The 25,321-nt window shown below is 43.5% G+C and overlaps 1 protein-coding gene across 1 annotated transcript; it reads left to right on the top strand.

Moving 5' to 3' along the window:
- Positions 1-13,328: 13,328 nt before the first annotated feature.
- LOC104505794 (MAP kinase-activating death domain protein-like) lies at positions 13,329-23,349 on the top strand (the record flags this gene model as incomplete). The annotated part of the gene is made up of 6 exons (XM_010146506.1): positions 13,329-13,525; positions 16,282-16,896; positions 19,586-19,889; positions 21,235-21,366; positions 22,442-22,555; positions 23,269-23,349. Coding segments are annotated over exons 1-6 (1,308 nt in total), but the record flags the coding sequence as incomplete, so codon positions are not given.
- Positions 23,350-25,321: the final 1,972 nt, after the last annotated feature.

Genomic DNA, 25,321 nt, shown 5'->3' on the forward strand with positions numbered 1-25,321 from the left:
GGGCCTCCCTGCGGCTCCTCCGCGCTCCCCGCCGGGAGGAAGCGGGCAGGACAGTCCGGGCAGGTAGGAGGGAGACGCAGGACGGACCGATCGCCTTTGAGGCGGGGGGGTGTGCAGCTCGGTGCAGGGATTGCCGCAGTAATGTCATTGGAGAGGTGCTTTTACTCCTTGGGTCGTGAACAGCAGATCCTCTTACTCCCCGAGACAACAGAATCGGAAATCCACTCTGTGCTGGGCAGCTTCTCAGGAAGTAGCCTGTAAATCAAGAGCGTTTTTCCCTTAGAAATGGGTGTCACCACCTTGCTGTGCTGCTGACTTTCCATTTCCAGGCGGAGGGGAAGAAAGCTTGGTCTGCGTTACTCTGTGTGTGGAGTCATGATAAAGAAGCGCCTAGAGATACGATAAGCTTTGGAGGAAACCGATTTGTCGTCTGGCTTTCCTCACTCCCCTTTTTCCCCACACTCCCCCATATAGCGCAGTGTTTTCCGGCAGACACAAAATAACGCGCATTAGGCATTGGCAGCCCCGTGGAGATGGGGTGGAACTGTGAATCTGGTGGTACGCTGTGCATTCCCGGGGCAAGCCAGCCATTTTCTCTACATTCCGTGCAACTCCGGCTCAGCATCTCTGTTGGTCGGCTCTCCGGTGTCCTTGCCGCGCTCTTGGCAGCATCACTCGCCTGCAAAAGGGATGTTACTGGGAGACAGAAGCGAGGGGAGGGAAGATGTGTTGTGGTGTCCTGAGGGTCACATAACCAAGCCAAAGTCATCCAAATATAGCTTATTGGGGAGTTGTCTCCATTTTTGGACCTGGTACTGCTTGAACCTTGGGAATGGTTTTGGACGGGTACAAGGAGTACTTGCTGTTTTCAGCACTAATGAAAATCTGCAATCCTGCCACATCAGAGAGGGCACCTCGGACATCTAACGTAGCTGAAATGTAGTTTTTGGAGGATCTAATCTGCCTGTCTCCTCACAGCATGTTATGTAATACCGAACTGTTCGATCATGCCAGCTATAAAATAGTTCTTGTGCTTTTCTGCATTGTTAGAAAATGCATAGCTCTTGGACCCAATTTAATATACCCTGGAATTAATTACGTGCTCATTAGGCATCTTACTGTGTGTTTAATAAAATGCCAAATCGTCAATGAGTCTCTAGAATGCTTTTGTTTGGAAAATAATACAGCCTTGTCTGCCCTAAAGGATCTTGTACATGCCTGTCCAGTGGTGCTGTAGTTGTATGGCAAGTCTGGGCTGTTGTGTTTTTACCAAATTCGCAGCTTTCAAGCAGTAAGCTTCAGAGTCCTACCACATTATTTTCCACATCATGACTACTTTTAAAACAGCTCTAGTTTCACTGCATGGGCAAAGGGGAAAATAACGTCCCCACTGAAAGAATGATGTCCGTACAGAATGCCTAATGTGGCTAAGACGTGTCTTGGCTATGTTATGTCCCAAACCCGTGAACGGTGGTGAACCAAAGGCTGTGTAGCAACTGGCATAAAAATAGGTCTTCTAGTAAAGTTTTCATAGATAAAGTAAATATTCTAGAGGGCAAACCTCTTCCTCAGTCTTGATACCATTCTGTAATTCTTTTGAAAGCAGACAGGGTATCCAGCTTCAGTCTGTTTCAGAAGGATTTTGGAGACGGAGAAGTAAAAGTTTCAAGGATTTTTAACAGTCAGCCTTGCCCACCTAGCTAAAGCAGCTCAGCTTTTTAGTTTTTGAAGTATCAGGATTGATGGTTCAGTAGAAATGGTAGAAGCATCAGTGCATCTGAAGTCTTACTACAACCCTTGTTCGTATCATCTTCCTGTGTTGAATCAATGTTGGCTTTGATTTTATTTGGCTTGGGGTGAGGGGCACAGAAACTCATGATTTATAGCTTTTTCCCTCTCACCTCAAGCCATATCCAATATTCAAGTTATGTGTAGACAGGATATACTAGATATACCTCTCAAAAGGTGTTCAGTCAGGTCTATTTAGTATCTTTTGCAATGAGTCAGTTGGAAAACCAAATATTTAGGAAAATTTCTGGTATTGAATTAGCAAGTCATAAATACTGCTGAATTGAAGAGAATCAATCTCTTAATGTTTTTTAATTTACAGCACTTGAGCTAGTAGATTTTCTCTGGTACTTCTTCCCAGATACATCTGTTAGAGAAATTACGGTCTTTTTTTGGGGGAAAAAATACTGTTAGAGATTTAGTGCATGAGAGTGGATAAAAAAATGATGTAAAATTTAGTCATTTCACACTGTAGTTTTTTAACTAGGTGGGTAGTGCCATCATGCTCGCAAGATGGAAACTGATACTTTTTTGTTAAAACCGAGTGCGGAGTTGACTGTTTCACTTACTTTCCCTTCGGAAGGAATCGGAGACAGGCAATGCCTATGTTAGAACCCAGATGAATTCCTGCAAATGTCCTTTGGCCCTGTTATGCCTGTGTTTAAGATATACTGCATTAAATTTCCGGGCAGCCTCTTAGCAGGAAGGCTTTGACGTAGTTACTCAACACACTAGTGGAAAATACAGAATGCAGCTACTGACTGGGGATTTGCAGCAATGAGGAAAGGATTTAGAAACAAGAATGAAAGATCTTGATATGCAAGATTAATATCACTTCCCCGGTTTAAGTGATCTCCATCTCTCTCAAGGTATAAATTTTCATGAGGAAAAGGCGTTGTCAGTGACCTAACGAGACATGAAGTGAAATAAAAATGAACAGCGTGAGGCATCACTTAGAAAAGAACGTTTTTTTAGTGGGTTAATTTGTTAATCTGTGGAATAAGCGTGATATTTCTTTCTATGATGGAAGGGTTTGCTGCTTTTCCTTCACCTCAAGAGCTATGGAAAACTGTTACAACAACCTACTCTTCACTCTCTGTAACTGAGCTGGTATAATTCATCTGGTCTTTGCTCTGTTGTCTTAGCTAGAAAATAATTTTAGAGAGATTAGATTCTCCATCACTGGAGGCCTTTAAACCTGTCACGACCACATGAAAATTACTGTTAATGACTGAGAAACATGCTCCTGATTTCTGTCTTGGAACTGAAATAACCAACTGAAGCCCAGCAAAACTCTGAAGAAATAACCCGTGTACTGCCAGGAGCTCCAAAATCTCTTTATACGGGTGAACTCCCAAAGGGGGAAGCTGTGCCTTTTAGTGCCCAGAACCCACTGAATTTTGAGACGTTGTTTTTACACATAATAATCTCTAGCAGGACCCTTGCAGTGATTTAAAAGTAAGAAGTGCTGCTTGCATATGCCTAAATTACCTGTGCTGGGGCAGTTGTGCTGTGTTCCTAGGCTCTGCAGTTAAGTGACTGTTGTGTCTCCAGGTCCCTGTGAAAAATAATGCATCAGTCTAGCAGCAAGGAACAAGATTTCATGGTCTTCTTTTTCTTCCACAACCTGCAGCATTTCACAGCAGCCACAGCCCTCAAAGACAGGCTGGTCATCACGTTGCCTTTGATGTATCCTATAGTGTTTGTCAGATCTCTCCTTTTTGTTTTGTTTGTAACTAATTTCTAAATCGTTGTTCTAAATGGTATTTTTGAGAATCAGGAAATCAGCCTTGTTTTTTTACACAAGGGACAAAGATACATTACTGTCAATCTGGGTATCTGATGACCTCCAGGAACTGTGCGTTATCTTACGAGCAAAGCAGCCTTTTTTTTTAGCCCTTAATCTGTTCCTTTTCTTTGTCACGCCTGCAAGTTCAGCGCCATGGTTGTGTCCTGCTTCCCTCTGTATTCTAACTGAATTTCCCACCATCAGGATCAAATATTTGATCATCATCTTGCCCGTAGCTTTGTCACCAGCTTCCCTGGATCTCTGCCTGCCTGGGTGTCTTGTACTCTCTTGGAAAGGCCGATGTGGCAGGAGGTGGGGAGTTCTGCCTCTGCCTGTTTGCGTCTCATTGGATAGCAGGAGGAGAGGAGTGATAGAGACGATCAAGAGTCAGAACCGGTATTCACCAAAATTGCTTCCCCCACGAACACGGAGCCACTGTGCTGCCGTGTGGGTGCCTGTTCACGCTTGATAGCGGTTAAACTCTGCTCTGCCGGAGCTCTCAGCTGGGTGTGCTCCGTCTGTCCTCTAGGCCACCTCGTTTCTCTCCTTCCTCTCATTCGTCTTCAGGCATATCCAGAGGGTATTGTTTTCCCTCCTTCCTTGGCCGCGGCGACTGCCAAGGCTTAGAAGGTCCTCTCGGGACCCCTTCTGCTGTCACTCGCTGCCCCTAACAGTCGCTTCAGGCGGTTCCTATCCTGCCCTCGGAGCTTGCTTCCCGCAGTGCTTACGTGTGGGTGAGTCCGCCGAACACGCGCTTCTCCTGTCCCAGAGCTCTAGCAGAGAGGAAATGGGCTTTTCTCTTTGTTTTCCTTTCACTTTTGACCAGCTGGTACTATGATTTATCACCAGAATTAGTAGTAGGATCAGTTTGAGAGTAGGAATTGATGATCTTCCAGAGTGTTGAAGAGGACGTGAAGGTGTGTGGAGGGAAGGAATATCAAGGCAAGGTGGCACACGCAGGGAGACAGGCTGAGTGTTTCTGAGATGAGGCAAAGCAGATGTGAGGCTCAGAGTACCAGTTCTACGGTGATAACTGCAGCCGAGTAACTGGGTTATTTCAAATACTTCTCGTTACCCTGAGCAGTGTTTCAGTGTTGCCACACTGGTTGTGCGTGTCCCCCTTTTCTGCCTTATAAATGGCTGGAATGTATTTTCGGGATCCCAGCGAGCCTGTCATTTGTCCCTGTGTAGCTCATCTCCAGGAAACAGAGTTGAAGGTGCCTGTATTGGGTGGTGGTGTCACCTGTTAAATGAGTAGGTGAATAGCTTGCAACCTGTGCGGGAGGAGAAGGCACTAGTCACTGTATGCAGTGTGTGCCTGCAGTGTGTTTTTCCTACTTGCTGTCCTCCTGTACAAGTCTCTTCTCCGACCTGGCCTGGAGCTGCTTGCTGGGGCTGGCAGAGGCACCGTGGCCAGGGAGAGCACTGAATAATTTAGCAGTTGCAGCTGCATCCCGCAGTTCTCTCAAATGTCACGCGCTTTGTTGTTTTCTCGTTAATTTTTTATGGCTGTACATTTGCAGTGTTTGGCTTTTGGAAGAAACCTGCCGGTGCCCGCATTATGGGAACTGTGGCCTACTTCTCCAACGGGAACTGGGCAGAGGGCTGGGAAAGGAAGCGTCTCCTGGGTGCTGGGGTCTGGGCTGCGCTCAGAAGCAGCGAGGAAGTGTCTCAACTCAGAGCTCGAGCCAAAAGCAGTTCTGGTTTGGAAAAGAATGTGATGCTGTAGTGGTTGCAGAAGGTGAGGCTGATTCAGTTCAGGGGTGTTGTGTAGGTTTTGGTTTGCACACGCACACACCCCCTTTGCATTGTGGATGAGTAGCTACTATTTGATTTGAAGATCCATGAAAAGCTGATGAGGTAGAATAAATGAGAAGGCTCTTGAGTTCTGTGATAGTGACATTGCAGAAGGAGGGGAAAAAAAGGACAGACTTGAAGAGAGTGAACGGCAGGGAGCCAAAGCTCCTGTGTTACTGCGCTCTCATGCAAATCTCTGGAGATTATTTTAAGTAAACAATGAATTTAAATTCGAACAGTGTAGAGCAGGAGAACTGGCTGGGTTGACAGAGGGGTTTTATGCCAGAATTTATGTTCTATGAGAAGATGGTGAGTGGTGCTCTGCTCTGCATGCCTGCACTGGGAGGATCACGGGAGAGGTGTTTCAGGTGGTAAAGGAGGGGAGGAAAGTAAGGTTTTAACCTGAATTGAAGTGTGTGAAATGAACTGGGGCTGAGGCTAAAATCTGTCATTTCCTTCCTACTAGCAAGTAGATTACTGTGAAAGTGTATGCTCCTCCTGCCCTAGTTTATTGTTGATGGTTTTCCTGAGAGTGTAGTGGCATAAAATGGATAACAGTATTTGCATACCATTCTTTCTCACATGCTTTATCTCTCTTGGCTCATTCAAGGCCTCAGTCTTGATTTTTTATTTTTATTTTTTTAAACAATTAGTAGATGAATGTCCCAGCCACATGGTTTTCAAGTATTTACTGCTGAGTACAGCTGTGCTTCTAGGGGACAGGTACTGCAGGGACCCAATCCTTTGCATTTGCTGCTGCCTGCAAGCTCCTGCCAGGGTTGCACCTCCGTGTTGGCATGCTTTGCGCTTCCTTTTCGCGCACGACTGCAGGAGCAGCTGCAGTGGATGTCTGTGGAAGCATCCTGCGTGTACCTGGGTAAGCGGATTTTGTCAGCTGCTGTTGGTACTCAGCTTCCCGTGAGCAGTAACGACTTCTGATATTTGTAGTCCTCACGGATATGGAAAACCTCACAGACTGGGAGGCGTTTAAGGTGTTGTGGATGCTACGCTGTCATCTAGGCCTAGGCCTGCAGGTGCCAGGAGGGCATGTTTCAGTGTTGGCTCCAGGCAGTCCTTGTGCCTGGGGGAAGCTTGTTTGTAGTGTGGGCAGTGCTGGGAGCTTCGGTGGTGGAGCAGAGGGGGTGGAGCGCTGCGGCTGCTCTATAAATAGACCCGACAGGCTAAGATCTAGGGACTAAAGATTGGGTTGCTATGGAGATTGATCTGAATCTGATTACCTGTGGGTCTGTTTTCACAGCATGTGCATATGTGGCGACTGCGTGGTCTTGCATGTACAGCAGACTGCTTTAGCGGAGCGTTGGGCTGAAGCAGGGGGGAGAGAGGAGGCCATGCCAAAGGGCCAGCATATGACAAGGACAGGGAAATCTGTCACTATAGCAACCGAGAACCTGAATCAGGCCAGCTTCACTCTGTGATGCTGTAAAAATGTCTGTGTGGCATGATACTCCTGTTTGTGAACTAATTCAGGTCATGTTCAGACTATTTATCAGCATCCCTGTCCATGCTGCCTCCATTTTGCTCTGGAAAACTGATGTGGAGGCTAAAGACGTTTGACTGTGTCAGTACTGTTTTCAGAAGGCAAAGATATAATATCAGTCCAGTCTGCAGTAGGAAAGGATCTTTAAATTATTATCATTCTTCAGAAGGGCTTCCAAGGATGTCTCTTCATACTACCAAAAAATGTTTTCATTATTCAGTCTCTGATTTTCTTTAATCTGATTTATTCTGTTGAGCTTTATGGATAGATGGAAAGTGGAAACAGTTGGGATGCATCATTTTATCCATAAGGAACTCTTACTGACTCAAGGGATGCATGTGCTCCAGGGAGGATGCTTTCAGAATCTGCCTGCAGTCCTGTTCTCTTCTGGGTGATTTCTTATGCTTGGAACTATCCCTAGGGATCTTTACAGAACCACCCCTACGTTACAGAGTAACCGTACTGGATAGATATGCCATTGTCTGTTTTAGGCATGCTTGCAATCCTTTGCAAATGCCTTTTTTTTTTTTTTTTTTAATGGTGCTACAGGGCTAGTATCTTTTTAGGAGTCACAGCATTGGCATGCACTGCTGCCTTGCCAAGGTGGATGGTAATACACAAAGCAATTGCACCAGTATAGCAAGTCCATCCAAGTCTGACTTGAGAAATTGTTCCCTGTTTTGTCGAGCTCTGGAGAAGGGGAGGTGTTTCAACTAATCGGCAGTGTCATCTGTCTGTCTTGTGATAGTAGAACCACTGTAGTATCTGGATAATAGGGATAATGGGCTTCCTAGAGTGATGCATAGTTCTAAGTATAAAACTACTAGCAATGTTTAATGTGCTGTTAAACAGGGAGAGTGTAAAATGGCTCATGTGAAGCTTGTCTGCTTCTTCAAAAGCTTAATACAAGCAAAATTAGTATGTGCTATACTAGAGATAATGTCTGGAATCACTTGAAACAGACTTGGAAGAAGTAGTAACCAAAATTTCAGTGGTAAAGATTCCATAAAGATTATTAAAATGTCTAAAGACAGGTCAAAGCTACCACGAGTAGTTTTGTGCTTCAAACTGTGTTGATTCCAGTTCTACAGTGAGTTAAATGGCGTTCCTGGCTACACAGGTGAGGTTGACCGGTCCTGAGGTCCTCGCAACTACTTCTCAAGGCTTAGCAGATAGCTGTCTCGGCATACTCAACATGTGTAATGTGAGAAAAGGAAACATAAATCAACCAAAAAGTGGGCATTGAAAGTCGTGGCCCTATTTGTGTTTGTTTCGGCTTCCAGTTTAGTCTGATTGGTGTGAATCTTGAGTTCAGAGTAAACAGTGCACTGAGGTCAGATGTAGTGGCTGTAGGTATGAGTTGAGTACAGTTTGTCTTGGCTGAGAATAAATAGAAATTCAAGATGTTCTAAGGACATTTTAGAACTGAAAATTTAGTTCCTTTTGAACATGACTGGAAATCTGGTCTTTTGCAAAGCGAGATTTCAGCAAACCAGAATTCCTGCACTTCCATCCTGTAATTCTTGCTGTCTTCTTCACAGCTTACTTTTTTTTCTCTTAGAAATTAATGTCCCACTGTATGCTCTTTACTCAGTTGGTAAATTGAATTGTGTGACCCTGATTTATATCCTGAAGATATCCATGTACTGGTGAACTGTGCAGTATGATCCTTGTACCAAATAAAAGCTGGAGGTAATGGAAGGAGAGGTCTTTCTGGTACCATCCTAAACTGCGGAAGAGTTGCAAGAAGACAGGGCTTAATATCTACCTGTTGGAAGATAATCTGTTGTCTCCCTATCATTTTTTCAAGTGGTGACTTAAATACCTGCTGACTGTCATACAGTTGAGTCTAAGACTGGCCTATCCAAGCTGGAAGCTTCTGTGTGAGGAAGACCGAGTGTAAGTGAGCCAAGTTGGGTTAACAGTTTGTGTTCAATTTATCCTTTGACTAAATGACTCTGTTCCTCTAACTGTGTCTAGGAAGAAAAGACACTTAAAAAGACCGAGGACTCCAAGGGGTAGATGAGACAGACAGGCTGCACAAGTCATGTCTCTTGGCACTAATGCTGGGTATCAGTCTGACACAGATGGCTCTGAACTGATAAAAAGCCCTCTGTAGTTCTTTCACGCTACCATATCCGTTCTGTGGTGTGGTGCTTCTTGTGAGTGTGCGTGTTTATATAGACTTTTATTTCTGGGAGGACTTTAAAGTGCAGAATGCCATGCAGATTGTCCTCTAAGTAGTTGCGCTACAACCCAAAATGTGGGTGTTTGGGCAATTTGGAAATGTAGAGTAGTGCCAGTAATAGAAGTGTTGTTTTGAACACTTTTTGTCTTGAGTTACTGATAGGCTGTGGGTTCGTGCTGGCTCTGGCCTTTGTGTCTAGGCTACTATGCCAATTTCTACTCGTTTGTGAGTATTGCTGACAGCTGCTACAGTACGTGGGTAGTGTTAGTTCTCACCAACCTGTTCATCATCCATATGAGTGCTTATTTAAATTCTGGTGTTCTCTGAAATGCGACATGTTTGTGCAGTTTGTTTCTGTGGTGGCCTTCACTTCTTTATTTTTCTCTTTTCCTGGAGTTAGTTACAGAAGTTACTTCTCAAGCGCTGCTTGAGGATTGAGCCTTTAAAGGGCTGATTCCAAGATGTTTGCAAAGAGAAAGCACACTGCAGAAGAGCTTTACAGAAAAATCAACCCAGAGTTAAAAGAGTGTGGAGGGGAGAAGAGGCCATCAATACCAGAACCTGTACCATCTCAGAGTCAAGATAATTACAGAATCATGGAATGGTTTGGGTTGGCAGGGACCTTCAAGATCATCTAGTTCCAACCCCCCTGCCATGGGCAGGGACACCTTCCACTAGACCAGGTTGCTAAAAGCCACATCCAGCCTGGCCTTGAACACTTTCAGGGATGGGACATCCACAGCTTCTCTGGGCCACCTGTTCCAGTGCCTCACCACCCTCTCCATGAAGAATTTCTTCTTAATATCCAATCTAAATACACTCTCTTTCAGCTTAAACCCGTTACCCCTTGTCCTGTCACTACAGTCCCTTGTAAAAAGTCCCCCCCAGCTTCCTTGCAGCCCCTTCAGGCACTGGAAGGTGCTGTAAGGTCTCCCCGGAGCCTTCTCTTCTCCAGGCTGAACAAGCCCAACTCTCCCAGCCTGTCCCCATAGAAGAGGTGCTCCAGCCCTCGGAGCATCTTCGTGACTCTCCTCTGGACTCGTTCCAATCACAGTTTGGGTGCAAATGCCAGCATGAAAGAGGAGAAATGGAATTCTCTCTCAGTTGTTTGATCTCTTTCTGTTCTAATGTACTTTGTCTGTTAAGTCTAGGAGCTAGAGAGGAAGGATGATAGCAAATCTCTGGGAAAGAAACTACTTTTCTTCTTTGCAGCTTGTAGAGAAGCTGTCATCTGTAGTTCTGTGATCACATTATGTTCAATCACATTTTCTAGATTTCCTTAGCTGCTCGCCCCTACCTTTTCTTTGTGCCTGCACATACATTTGTGTGGCCACTTAGTGAACCAAGTCATAGAAATAACCTAGTAAAACCCAAAGTGGCAAGGGAGGAGAAGGGAGGGTGTTAGTTTTAGTCCCTATCAATACCGCGATCTGGTTAACCATGTAACTGCATGAGCACTTCCACCAGCACAGAGGAGGGAATGACACTGGCCCGAAAGCAGGCTTTTGGCAGCCAGGGAGAGAGAGGTGGGACTGTAATGCCTGTTTGTGTTGGTTTATACAGATCATCAGCTGTGGTGTCTGATTCCAGCCAGGAGTAGGAAAGTGAGTTCCAGCAAATATTGATCGAATGCTCTTTAATTGCTGTCATCAGCCATTACTAAATCTCTGAAGAAGCAAGAGATTGAATAGGGGAAGGCAAAAAAATTAAACTTTTGTTTTAATTCTTCATCTCTTGCTCCAATCTAACAAAACTTCATCTTCCAAAAGAAGGCCCTTTTCCTCTTATGTCTTGCTGTAACTATGGCCTTGTTAAGAATAAGTAACCAAGTAAAGGAGACTCTAGAAGCCCCCGCCGAGTATCTGCATTGGTCTGGTCTCCCTGCGTTGCAGCAGAAATCTCAGAAAGTGCTCAGATCTTTTTTAAAACACTGACAGGAACTCTGATGGTGGCATCACTAGGATGTAGCTTCAGCCATTCCAGGGATATTGGAAGCCCTGCATATGTTCCTTGTCCTGCTCTGCTTTTGAAAACGTTGCAGTTTTGATGGAGGTCTTCATATTGCATACCTTGCTAGCCCCTCTGCAGAACTGTGGGGAAGATGTGTAATGGATTTCAGTCATAAGAGATGTCCTCCAGGCTGGAGAATAGGAGAAAAACCACAGGGTAGGGACAAGTTACCAAAAGGTAAGCTGAGGTTGTGGTCTTTTGGCCTCCCAGTTACTCTGTGGTCATTGCATATGCGTTTACTCCATTGTAAATGTAGTTTTCTTTCTCCTTCTCACAGAAGGGTAGCATGGTCCCTGTTAAAGAGGAAGAACATGTTTGGTTACCACTGAGTAGTGCAAGTTCCTCAAAGTCATACTTCTGGGTTATCTTGTGGTACCTTATTCCTATGCCCATATCTGTAACTGAACAGCGAGTTCCTGAAAGAGTACTGGGCAAAGCTATTTAGAAAGAAAACAGATAAGGTTGTTCTTCAAACTGAAGGCAAAAAGATCCACTCGATCATCCCAACTTCATCTTGTTCCTCTCAAGTTTATCTCTGCCAAGATATTTGCAGAATATGTTGGAACAAGAGCTGTTGCAGGATAGATTCTACGATGTTTTCGATAATGTCATTAAAATGAAGAGACAGGAGCTTTGCTTCCGGTGTCTGTGCATTCTCTGTTGTTCAGAGAAGATAACTTATGAAAGTACTGCTGCTCAGAGAATGTTATTCGTAGTGCTGTCACTTAGGGACCTACAGCCAGTGTAACTGAGGATCTGCTGAAACCATGCCACACAGTCTTACACACACAGTGGGGTTTTGTGTGTGTGAGGATTAAGGTTTCTTTCAGTTTATGATTCCTTAATTAATACTTACTGACTAGTACGATTTTTCCTTTTTTTTGAGAAATTGTACATGTACTTTTTTTGTGTGTTTGTGTTCTTACTGGTATTTGGAGGGCTGATAAATAAAATTCCCAAACTCTGTACTGGCATGTGAAGGGCTGGGTGAAAAAGCAAATACGTTGCTAGACTTTGAACATGGTTGTGAGGTGCTGACAGTTGCGGTGCCTTTAACTTCTAGTTGTGAAGTAACGAGAAATCAAGAAAATTACCTACTTTTGCTGAGATTTACAGGTTGTTAGTAAACCTGTTCTACTTTTGTTCAAATAAAATCTAAATTTTATGCTGCAGAGCTGAAAGGTTCTAGTACAGCAATAATAATTTTCTAAATTTTGTGATGAGGATGTAAACCTGAACTGAAATAGAAACCTTACTCTGAATATGCCCCAAAAGGCAATCAGTTCTTTTTTTTTTTTATATAAAATAACTTTATTAATGCTTCCATTGGGATGCTCAGTAAGCTTGTAGTACAGTTTGAGTATCTCTGATTTTAAAGTTTACAAGAACTTTCAGAAAATTTCTGTTTACAGATTGTTTTCAGATGTAGGTAGGGAACATTATAGTTGGAGCTTGATTTACACACTCCCACCCCCCATGAATTCAATGAAGTATGAATAGTGGGATTGGAAAGGGCAATTTTACAGTGGTTACTGAATTCTGTATGTCTATGGAGCATGGTTATTGACAAATAGTAATGCTGCAGTAAAATCCCAATTGTGCCAGGAGTGCTTTTCTTTTATGAAATGGTCAGAGAAAGTGGCTGCAGGAGGTATCAAGAGTAAATGGTGAAGATACACAGACGTGGATAAGGTAAGTGAAAGAAATTGCGATTTACAAGAAGCCTTTTGCTACTGCAAACTGCGATTCTATAGAAGAGACTGGGGACTGTGGACATCATCCAGGTTCAGGAGGGTGAGGTGCATTATGTCAAATGGGACTTCTCTTGTTCTTACCCTTTCTTCAGTTATCCTGTTTATCAGACAGTTTCAGGTTGCAGTTTTTTCTTTAGTCGCGTTTAGCTGTACAGAATTGCCAGTTCAAGCTCCTTTCCCAGGCACTGTAGGAAACCCAGGGATTTGCTTAAACAATACTTTGGCCTTGAACCATTTAATAAATAGCTCTTTGCCAGTGATATGCTGCTTTGTTTGTCTCTGGTCTTTCTTGAGATCCTCTTGTACTTTTTTGTGTGTTTTTCAGCCTTCTCTGCTTTTGTGGGCATGTGGTTGTGGTTTTATATTCATGAAGAGAGAGGTCTGTGGATGGCCACGACTGCACAGAACACTGAGGCTTTTTGGGAATATAATTAAGGTCATGAAGTTGCTTATATGTATTTGGTCTTCCTGACTGTGCCTTTGACACTCTTGCTTTTCTTCATCGTAGGTTGGACTTGCCAGGTGGTTCCAAGCAGATTCTGTTCCCCGAGGCAGTCGATCACGCCTGACTGGATAACTGACTACTGGATCGATGAACAGAAAGTCACTGAGATGACATAGGGAAGGGTGTCAGGGACAATGGTGCAGAAAAAGAAAATCTGCCCTCGGTTACTTGACTATCTTGTGATCATTGGAGCCAGGTAACGTAAAAGAGTCTCAGCAGTACTTTTGCTTGGGCAGTAAAGTGGGGATACGTAGCCTAGTGCCCGTTGATGGAGCCTTGCTTGGTGCTGAAGAAGTGCCGTCTGGAATGCGTGCGGAATGCTCCCATAATGGGAGCCACTTTTTGAAAGATACTAGTGCAGCCAAAGTTTTTTAACTTGTGGTCTTCAGAGTTCTTTTCAAGGGTCTGCAAAGGGTGACTAAGAAAAGCCAATTTGTATGTGACTTCCTGGTAGCCTACATGTCTGCCTGTCTTTGCTTCTGCTGGCATCAGGACAGAGGGCTTCACAAACTGGAAGTACTGAAAGCCATGTGCAAGTAAAACACTAGTTTGGGGTTACTATTCCAGCTGTAGCCTGTCAGCGCAGTTAAAAAAGTAAATCTGGATCTTGCCTTACTTGGCTGTTTCTCCCTCTAATACTCATTTATCCTCATAGGAATGACATGAATGCTTTCTTTTTCTAAAGTCTTATTAACTATCAATAGATAAAATGTTATGCTTATTTACTTAACGCGTATATGAAATGTGGGGTTGATATGCGTGCTGTTTGTCAAATACACAGGTGTTGAGTAAATGTTATTTTTCTTTATTTAGAAGTTATGCAGTAGCTTTCTGCCAGTCTATTTAATGGGTGTATCCCAAAGTCTATTTTACTTTCATTTCTAAATATCAGGGGTTTATGTGCATCAGCCTGTTGCTTTACCTCCCACTTTCTTTCAGAATACTCTGAATGCAATATCTTAATAGGCTAAGGGGAGGAAATTACATAATTCTGAGTAATAATTATTTTTTATTGTATTTTATGGACAGAATAATTTAATTACTTCTTGTGGTCTGTAGAAAAATAACCAAGTTTGCCATGTGTGTGTCACTGACTAGTGGGAAAAAAGGAGGAATAAATGTTAACTGCTTCCTCCAGTGATGCTTACGGTGTCTGATGTTCTCACTTAGAAATTTGCTAGCATCACTCTGGACTCCTACAGTTCTCTTGCTCTTTGCTGGACAGCGGTAGCTGGATTGCTAATGTCCAGTGGTCTGTTGTCTCATTAGGCACTTCAGCCAATGCCTGCGATAAGAGATGGAGCTGAGTGAAGTAGCTTCTCCTGCAGAGTCCTTAGGAGCTCCATGTGGCCTTCGCCATTGCATCTAATCCACTCTGCACAAATAGCTATGCCCTTTGGAGTATTTCCTTTTATTGGATGCAGATTTTCTAAATGCCTGAGAAGACTGTCTTTCTAGCCAATATTACTGCAAAGGCATGCACAGATGATGTATTCACTGGTACTTTATTGATGACCTTTTTTTTAACCATTTACTGCCAAGTAGACTCTCTAAACAGTACCAGCATTATGTGACATTTCTTCTTCAGTAGGTGACACATTATTTGTGTCCACTCATATATAAAGGCTTTTTAGGATTTGTTTTTCCTTTTCATACAATATTTAATCCCTTAAATCTATAGGTAGTATAAATTTTGTTTCCAATTTATGCTTTATTACTTAAGCATTTTTACTTTTTCTTTAATAAAGTTCTAATTTGGCAGAATTAGTCAGGAGAGCTATTTGGACCAGTGATTTTATTTTGTAAAGTACAGATCAATTGTTACTACTTGTTTAGGCTTTCTCATCTCTCAGATAAAAGGAAAGCAAGTGTCTTTTGTATTTGAAATGGGCAAATCTGAAGTATCAAGGTAAGAAAATGTCTTGTATGAGGTCCCATAGGAGAGTGATGGTGGAGCTGGGTCTCCTATGTCCCATTCAGTAAACATGATACTAAATTCTAATTACTTTAGAAAATGGTGAGAGATCAGGTATTACAGAAAAGGGATCAAACTAAAGAGAGGGTGTTTTGGGGACATATTTTCTATCCTTCAGTCTGTTTATCTCAACTATTTTTCTAACAATTATTCAGTAACCTTCGTGCAAAAGTAGTGGTAGGAAAATAGTAAATCTCTTGAAAGAATCTGTTCTTCTGGTGGAAAATTAGGAATAAACAGTACTGTCTTTCTGTCCTTGTGTTCTATTAGTGATTTGTGGTACAAAGGTTGGTAAGCCACAGTGGTCTGCATATTACTTCCCAGCTCTTACAGTAACTCACACTTCAAATTCAGCTTGAAAATCACACACAGAAATATATATATCTGAAGTTGCTAGAACTTTTACTTGAAAATTTTACAGGATGAGATCCCTATCATTCCACCATTTGTCTGAGTTCTTTCCTAAATTCTTTTTTTTCCTATTTAGGAATTGATACTGGATTTTCTCATTTAATTTTTCATCTTGTTCATAAATGGCTGAAATCTGGGGGATTTTCATCTGAGTCTGTGTTTGCAGAGGGACAGTGTATTTCCTATGCAAGCATAGCCCAGAGACCTATGTCTTTAAATTCATTTTGGAAATCAAAGTCAGGGAAACATGACAATACAATGTTCTCCCGGGAATAACATACTCCTGAAAGTCCTTTTCTCGGTCAGATTTGAACAAGCTCCTTGTTGGGCAGTGATAATGGTAACAGACTATTTTCTTTAACCTTTGTGCAATTGTGGCTAGTGATTGAGCATTGTGGGTAGTGACTGAGAAGCTGCATTTTGCCTGCATAGAAGGGGAGAGTATAAAAAAAGGTGAAGCTGAGCCCACAGGCTCCTAACATGTTAGTAGGGAGATACCAAAGGTTTTTACTGGCAGTAGTCAATTATGTATTATGTATGTGGTTTTTTGTTTGCTTTTTTTGTAGGCAGCCAAGTAGCGATAGTGTTGCTCAGACTCCTGAACTGCTGCGACGTTACCCTCTAGAAGACCACGTGGACTTCCCTTTACCGCCTGATGTTGTATTCTTCTGCCAGCCAGAAGGATGCCTGAGTGTGCGGCAAAAACGCATGAGCTTCCGTGATGATACTTCCTTTGTCTTCACGCTCACAGACAAGGATACAGGTGTCATTCGCTATGGAATCTGTGTCAACTTCTACCGCTCCTTCCAGAAGCGAGTATCCAAGGAGAAGGGAGAGGGCACAGCAGGGCATCGAGCTCGGGAGGGACAGAAAATCCCCAAATGCGGTGATGCGTCTGCACCCCAAGAGGAAGTGGGCACCGAGAGTTCGGAGAGTGGTTCTTCGCTGCAGGCTCCAAGTACAGAGTCTACCCCAGATGTGAATCGATCACCACGCAGTAAGCGCCTGGCCAAAGGCAGCCATCGCTCTCGCAACAGCACTCTGACTTCTCTGTGCATCCTTAGTCATTATCCCTTCTTTTCCACCTTTCGTGAGTGTCTGTACACCCTCAAGAGACTTGTGGACTGCTGTAGCGAGAGATTGTTGGGCAAGAAGCTGGGGATTCCTCGTGGGGTGCAGAGGTACGTTGCGGGGGGGAACAAAGAACTTTTTCCTCCCACTGTTTGTGTCCAGGGCTGCAGCAGTCTGCATGGCAAACTGGGGCTACAGGTGTGGTTGCAGAAGCAGCCAAACACCAATGGCTGACCTTTTTTGCTCTTTTAACCTAGGATCACAATAGGAAAAGGAAATTTTTGTGATTATTTCTTTAAAACTTCTCTGTCTGCTTCTGTAACCTGCTATGATTTTCATTTTTGATATGCCTAAGGAGGCACTACCCTGCTGATAACCGACTGAGCATGATCTTTTCTGAAGCTGAGCGCTGATGCTGATATTTTTGCTTTGGCATATAAGCTCTGTAGCAGCGTACCTCAGGACCAATTCTCTGGCAAATTAGAAACAGCCAAGAAATAACAGAGAGAATTTCCACTTGAGGCAAGAGGGAAATGATGAAAGTACGCTTAACGAGCTTATGAAACAATCTGAGCTTCGGCGTGGGAGAGAAAAGTCTAGAGAAGCAGGAACGGCTGAAAGAGATCAAAGTACAATATTTGAAGGGGAGAGGGAGGAGAGGTAGAAAACAAAGGAGTTCTCTAGGAAGCATATGGGAATGAGGGTTGGTAACAGCAAATTACCAGGAACTTGCTGTATTTTTAACGTAATGTAGTAATCTTCCATATCTGCTGTTATAATGTAGGGTATGTTACAAAAGCTGTTGCACTGTAGGGTACAGAAGGAACAATGTCTTTATGTATATCAGTCATGGATGTGTGTCTGTGCTATTGTGCCTGACACCTACATTCCAGGATGATGTTTTCCTTCCCAGTATGCTAACTGAAAAGAGAAAAAATAAAATGAATCTCTGGAGAAGGAGGGGGTTATCTCGATAGTAACAGGGATGGGGCTGTGAGATAGCTCGTAATGTGGGTTAAGTGAGCTTGCCACACTCCAGATTAAACTTGTCAAAAGTAAAAAACGTCAGGACATCTGTCATTTTCATCTTTTTAAGCTCTTTACATTTTGCACGAAAGGGGAAGCCTGTCCCGTTCACAGAGAAGTAGCCTACTTCTTGGGTTCCTGTCCTGGAATAGTTTTAGGAGAGTGTCCTGGGCTTACGACTGACTCCCGCCTAGCAGATTTATCATGTGAATCCACTGACTGTTGAGGGAAAAAATGATTCTGTTAGAACAAAATTTTCTTCTTTCTTCAATGGAAGTCTGTATTGAGGGAGCTTATTTTGTCGCTTGGTTTAGTCTGATAATTACTGAGGCAGGAAAAAAGCTAAACTTCATGATTTTCCTCAGCTCTGTGAGCTCATCTGATTTGTTAAAGGGGTGCTAAAGTATTCCAGTATTTGAATGGCATGTGGTATTTGAAAAATTTGCTCATGTTGGACATAATTCTTAAAGAGAAAAACTGAGTGAACGATGAGGAGGGCAAGAGAAGGAATGCTGAGCATACATGGCTGGGAAAAGTAAAGCAGCAGGTTTGAATTACCGTGTGGTTTGCAAGCCGTGACCTGGAAAAGTGGAGTTGTTTTGAAGTGGTGGTAGAATAAAGAGGAAACTGAATCCCTACAGCTTGTAAAAGTTTGAGTGTGCCTGTTAACAACCTAATTCCTCTGCGTTACAAGCGGCTGGAGGGGGGGTGGAGGATGAGAAGCATCACAGTTCCTGAGAGGTGTATCACAGCGTAATCTCAAATTGCCCTTCTGTTGACCCCTCCAAATTTCTCTAAATTTTCTTATTTCCTGAAGCCTCCACTGTCATAATTTTTTTTTTTTGTTTTTAAATTTGTGAACTGTAAGGTAGAACCTCTAATTTGAACCCATACCGTTATACGGGATCTATTACATTAACTGAAGAAATTTATCAGGCTGAAGGACTTTACAGAATGGTTACAGCAGGTTTAGAGCCTTCACTGTGCTGCCACATTAAGGGCTGAAGGGGACAAGCCACTTTGCTCCCCTTCTCAGACCCAGTTTCAAGTGCTGAAGCTCTGAAGGCCCTGAAGCAATGCAGTACCTGTGATTTGGCCAGCTCATCTGGGAGCTACAAGTTTTCAGATTGCTAATTTAGGGCATGGAAAAAAGGCTGCTTGTTTTGCTAAGCTACCTAAATGCTTTCTAGACAGCTTTCAGAAATTTGTATTCTCAGCTGGAATGTATCCACTTCTGCCATGGGTTTGTCAGCTCTTAAGAATGATAGAATGCAATTTGGGATGGGATTAAAAAGGGTTTTTTATAATTTCAAAACATCTGGGAAAACTTTGTGTGGCATGTTTTTATTATCTCTGGTTTAGTTCGTACTCCTGCAGGTCTGTAGGACTGCTGGAATCAGAATCATACAATCAGTCTGCCACAATTCTGGACAAGATAGGAGGGTATCCTTTGTGCATGCTGAATTTCAAGCACAAGGGTGAGGGGAGATCTTCAGAGATCTGGTCCTGACTGAACCCTTTAAATGAATGAGGGAACTCTCAGGTGGAAGTGACATACTTCTGTGGATTCCTGCCACGGAAAGATTTATACTTCCTTGCAGTTGGTTGTTTCAGTAAGCTTAAATCCCTATCTTCCATTCCTCGGTGTGACCAAATGCTTGTTAGTTGCATCTTTTAATGCTGGGTGGATCTGCCCTTTCCCTGGAAAGGCCCTGCTGAATGACTGTCAAGTGAAGCTCCTGGAGTATTAACCTTGTTGTTCTCCCTGTACAGGGATACCATGTGGCGGATTTTCACAGGCTCCCTCCTGGTGGAAGAAAAGTCTAGTGCGTTGCTACACGACTTGAGGGAGATTGAGGCCTGGATATACCGGCTGCTCCGTTCACCGATGCCTGTTGCTGGTCAGAAGCGGGTGGACGTGGAAGTCTTGCCACATGAGTTGCAGCCAGCTTTGACCTTTGCTCTTCCTGATCCATCCCGTTTCACCTTGGTGGATTTTCCACTCCATCTGCCTTTGGAGTTGTTGGGAGTGGATGCCTGCTTGCAGGTGCTGACCTGCATCCTTCTGGAGCACAAGGTAAGAAGGGAAGAGTTGATTTTCATGGGTACTGTGGTGGGTTGACCCTGGCTGGAGGCCGGGTGCCCACCAAAGCTGCTGTATCACTCCCCTCTTCAGCTGGGCAGGGGAGAAAAAATATAACAAAAACCTTAGGGATTGAGGTAAGGACAGGGAGAGAGACTCAGCTTGGGGAAAATTAAATTAATTTATTACCAGTCAAATCAGAGTAGAAGAGAACTAAACCCTAGTCTTAAAACAGCTTCCCCCCACCCCTCCTTTCTTTCCTGGGCTCAACTTCACTCTAGATTTTCTCTACCTCCTTCCCCTGAGCAGCACAGGGGTACGGAATGGGGGTTGCAGTCAATTCATCATACGTTTCTGCTGCTCCTTCCGCCTCGGGGAGGGATCCTCACACTCTTCCCCTACTGCAGCGTGGGGTCCCTTCCACAGGAGACAGTCCTCCCTGAAACTCTCCAGCATGACTCCTTCCCACAGGCTGCAGTTCTTCATGAACTGCTCCAGCATGGGTCCCTTCCATGGGGTGCAGTCCTTCAGGAGCAGCCTGCTCCAGCATGGGCTCCTCTGATCATGGCTCTACAGGTCCTGCCAGGAGCCTGCTCCAGCGTGGGCTTCCCACAGAGCACAGGCTTCTCTGGCGCAGCCACCTGCTGGGGCCCTCCCTGGGCTGCAGGCGGGTCTCTGCTCCACTGTGGCCCTCCATGGCTGCAGGGGAACCTCTGCTCTGGCACACCTCCTCCCCTCCCTCTCCACTAAGCTTGGTGTCTGCGGAGTGTTTCTTTTGCATCCCACACTCTCTCTGCAGCTGCAGTTTCTCTTCCCTGTTTCCCCTCCACCCCCGTCCTTCTTGAGTATGTTATCACAGAGGCATTACCACTGTTGTGATTGGCTTGGCCTTGGCCAGCAGCAGGTCCATCTTAGAAACCACTGGCATTGCCTCTGTCAGACATAGAGGAAGCTTCTAGCAGCTTCTCATAGAAGCCAGTCCTGGTAGCTTCCCTGGCTACCAAAACCTTGCCGTGCAAACCCAATACAGGTATGTAGGGAGCTGTGCCCTCTTCAAAACCAGGGTTGGCTTGGTGTGTAGAACAGCCGTCTCCTGCACTTCCTGGAATGAATTTGTCCCCAGGGGGAAGAAATAGCTCCTTCTGAGGTTCTTGTTATGAAAAGTTTTGCTCTCACTCAAAAAAGCACCTGAAGCTTGTTTTCAGACAGGTTAATGGAGGGTCATCTGGTTCACAGTCATGAATCAGAGGCTTGCAGGCTGTGATCTTTGTATATGCCTAAGGGGAGTATTAGAAGTGAATGGTTGCTGCAGTGCTAATGTGAGTTTCTTTGGTTGCAGGTTGTACTGCAGTCCAGAGATTATAATGCACTCTCAATGTCTGTGATGGCCTTTGTGGCTATGATCTACCCATTAGAGTACATGTTCCCAGTGATCCCGCTGCTTCCCACCTGCATGGCCTCAGCAGAACAGGTACATCTCTTTCCTTTAATGGTCTTTTGCAAAGGATGTTTCTGTGATCTCTGAAACTTAAATAGGAGTAGTCCTTGTTTCCTTCCCGCTGTTTTCCCAGGGATGGTGGCAAAGACTGCATTGCAAAGAACGTTCTTTGAGCACCACTAACTATTTAAATCATAGGTAACACCATGTAGGTAGGATATCTTCAGAGCATGCTTAGTGACTAGTATGATTCAAACCAGTAGTTCAGAAGCAATGGACTGAAAGGCCATAGATCCACAATATTATGATGAGTATTTACCTCTCCCCCTCCCAGCTGAGTATTAAGGTTTGTTGGGGAGGGTCCAGAGTAGTATTTAAGGATGCTTGAGGGCTATTGGTTCAGAGATTAGAAACTATTGACTGCAGTGTATTCTTCTCAGAAATATGAAGCGTTGAGTTACATCAGCAGGGAGCCTGGGGTTTACCGATAGTCGTTTCTCTGCAGGAGCTCATTATTTTGCTTGGAAAGGTAGAATTCAGGCCATCTTACTGCTTTGGTGCTGTCCTGCAACTGATGCTGCAGGTTTCTTCCTGTACCACCCCTTGGAGGTGACCAGCTGTTCTAGATTTAAAGAATAAATTAGCCTCCCACACTACTGGTCGCAAGCTGCTACATATCTTATTGATTTAAACCTTTTCACTCTGCTGATTCCCTTATCAGGAAGAACCTGGATTTCCCCTTAGGTTTTCCGTGTACATTTGAAAAAAATGTGTCTATTTCTTCTGCTTCTTAGAGATGTTATTGTTTTGAAACCAAATTACTATTAGGAGGGTAAGGGTAAAGCCTTTGCAAGGGTAAAGCTATATTTACAATGGCAGAGACTCAGTTTGAGCTCTGAAAATTGAAGCTCTCTGAGCATGAGCTTTTACTCTTCTTATTCTTTTCTTTTCAAAAATATTTCTATTGTATGGAATTAATTACTTATTTATCAATGCCCTGTTTGTTGTCTCCTCTGCTATAAACATATTGTAGTTAATAAATAAATATTTGGAAAGAACGTGGTGATATCAAATGCAGATCTTCTCCTTATTAAACTCCCTCTCTCAGTTGCTTCTAGCCCCTACACCTTATATCATTGGTGTTCCAGCAAGTTTCTTCCTTTACAAACTGGATTTTAAAATGCCTGATGATGTATGGCTTATTGACCTGGATACCAATAGGGTAAGTGGTACCCATGAGACCTTGTGGCTTTGTTTCTAGGGAACTGTGCACTTCTATCACTGTACCCACTGAGAATTTAAGTATACCTGACCTCAGTATGCCTTTGCGTCTGCCATCTTAAAACTTTAGGATTCCATTGCTTGTTGTGTCCTCATTTCTTTTGCTTATAAGGCATGCTTTTCCAATTAATCCATCTATCACTGGAAGATAAGTCCTCAAACAGATTATAAAGGTGTTGTCCTGAGTAACTGTGACCCTGTCTCTTATAACCCTACCTAAGAAACCCTGTCTGATAAGAGCCTTCCAGCAGCCCTGGTTGCCGTGATTCAGATGGGACTGTGTATCCCACTTTCTGCTGGGGCACGAGCAAGCCTCTTTCAAGGGAAATGTGTATAACATCTTTTTCATACATGGTGGAAATTCCAAAGGATGGGTGTGGGTTCATTCAAACTTCTCTTACTTTTGTGGCAAATGGTAAAGTAACTCCTCCGTTGTTTGTGATCCTGTAAACAGTAACAACCATAAAGAAGTGAAAATCAAAGGATTGATGCAGATGCCTGTGTGTGTGTTGTGTTGTGCATTTTTTTTTAATTTCGTATTTTACTTTATGGCTTTTATTCCTTGGTCTCTGGAGTGGTGAAGATTTAGGAGATTCTGTTTTGGAAACAATTACAGGTAGAGAATTTTCAGTCTGTTGCTGTGCTTAATTCCAGGTGATCGTTCCCACAAATGCAGAATCTTTGCCAGCGCTGCCAGAACCAGAAGCTTCAGAGCTGAAAAAGCATCTGAAACAGGTAATAGGCACTTTGGGGAAAGGACTGTGATTCAGTAGAACATAGCAGATGTAGTGTTGCCCAGCTCTTCTGCTATACTCGACAAGAATGCAGGCTCAGCAAATGTGAAGTGAAACGTGTTAAAAGCGGGTGTGTACACATTAGATGGATGTGAAAATGTAACATGCTACTAGAATACTCTTGTTGAAGAAAGTGCCCCTTGGTCAGTCATGGAGAGGTCTACTTCTCTGAATGTGGGCTAATCAACAGGGTGGCTGATTAAACAATGTTATAGGGCTGTTGCCTTTTGAGCTCCCTAAGCTGGATGGCGTTCTAACATTTTCTTCTCCTGACCAAGCTAAATCTGAGACTTTCATCTTGTTTAAGATCTCTCTGTAGTTTCTCCAGAGGGCTTCACAGTAATTTTTGTTCCCTGTTTCATCTTTTGCTGTCTCTGCTGCTTCCACCTTTGTCATTTTTTGGGAAAGTACAGGACTAGGAGTTTTCTGTCAACCTGTTTAAGATGCCTCTTTCATATAGTTGGCCAGTTAGAACATGCCACATGTTAGAATACAACAGCATTTTGAGCTTGAAAAGCAATATCGATACAGATGTTAAGCGGTAGGTATCCAGTAGGTATCCTATCCAGTAGGTATCCTATCCAGTATATTTGCTGCTTTTCTGTCTTAATGGAGAATGTTAATTTGGAAAAGTGAGTGGCCACTGAGGCTTAAAACTGCAGTTAATTTCTTACCCTGGTGAGGGATAATTTGAAATGCTCCTGGATGCAAGAGATGGTTTCTGGTGCTTTTTACAGTTGTTTGGGGCTCACTTGTTTCCAGTTGGCGCAGAAAGTTCCAGATTCCTCCTTTACGTTTGCCATGTGGGCTTTAAACTGATTTGATCCATCAAGCTATGATCATCTTTGTTTCCCCTCCATTCACAGATCTGTGTGTGAGGTCTCAGTCTCTCCTCTCAGGTCCTGCTAAGCCATTAATCAGCTTGGGTCATCCTGGCTGATCGTGTCAAGCAGGTTTTATCTCTTTATTTCTGTTTTCCTTATGCACGCTGCATGCAGTATCTAAAGGTAAAGTGTGTTACTAATGTGATGAGTTCTGCTCTTTCTCTCTCCTCATAGACCAGGAGAGCGAAGTGCGTATCCTCTGTGATACCCCAGTACCTGCAGTCAGCACAGATGGAAGCGATGTGTTGCTTGGAGTTTTGTTAGATCCACTTTCCCCCCCACTTCTGCCTCACCCCCTTGCAATTTCAGTAACTATTCAGTAAAACTGTCTCGCTAAGGCAAAGTTGGATATGAGAAGAACAAATTACAGTTTCCTTGAAGACATATTTAAAATTCTCAGAATGTTCACCCAAATTCAGGTTACAACCCTATGTATTCCTATAGGCATTGTCATGAAGAGTTGACAATTGGCAAAGGAGGGGAGCTATTGGTTGCTGTACAAAGTAGAGAAGACTGAATTGTGGCCCATGTCACTAAGGCTAACACTTTTGTGTGCCTTTGGGTCTTAGTGTCGATGAATAAGATTGAGGATATCTGCTTTTAAACTGCAGCAGGAAGTTTTTAGCTGCATGAATAAGGACAGCAGCCTTTCTACTTTACAAAGTGGCCATATGTGAATGTTTGGGGGTGGGGCAGTTAGACCTCTCTCCCAAGATGTGCCTGTTTTGTGGTCCTTTTTATTTTCTCTCATTTGTGATATTTGGTAGTAATAGATTTTTTTTTTTTCCTTCCATCTGTTTCTCTGTGGTCATGTGTTCGTCTTGGCTCTGATGGGCTGCTGGTGTTATCATATGATCTTCCATCTTGCCTCCAGTGTCTGGTTAGCATGACTGCAATCACTCAGAAACAGCTGCTCACTCCTGACAACAAGGTTCTTTATTTTATTCTTTCCCCCTCAATTTTCCATTTTACCCTTTTCCTTTGGAGTTTTGGTTTTTTGTTTTGGTTTATTTATTTATTATATATATA

Source organism: Eurypyga helias, unplaced genomic scaffold (assembly GCF_000690775.1).
Source record: "Eurypyga helias isolate BGI_N326 unplaced genomic scaffold, ASM69077v1 scaffold34272, whole genome shotgun sequence".
Classification (NCBI taxonomy): domain Eukaryota; kingdom Metazoa; phylum Chordata; class Aves; order Eurypygiformes; family Eurypygidae; genus Eurypyga; species Eurypyga helias.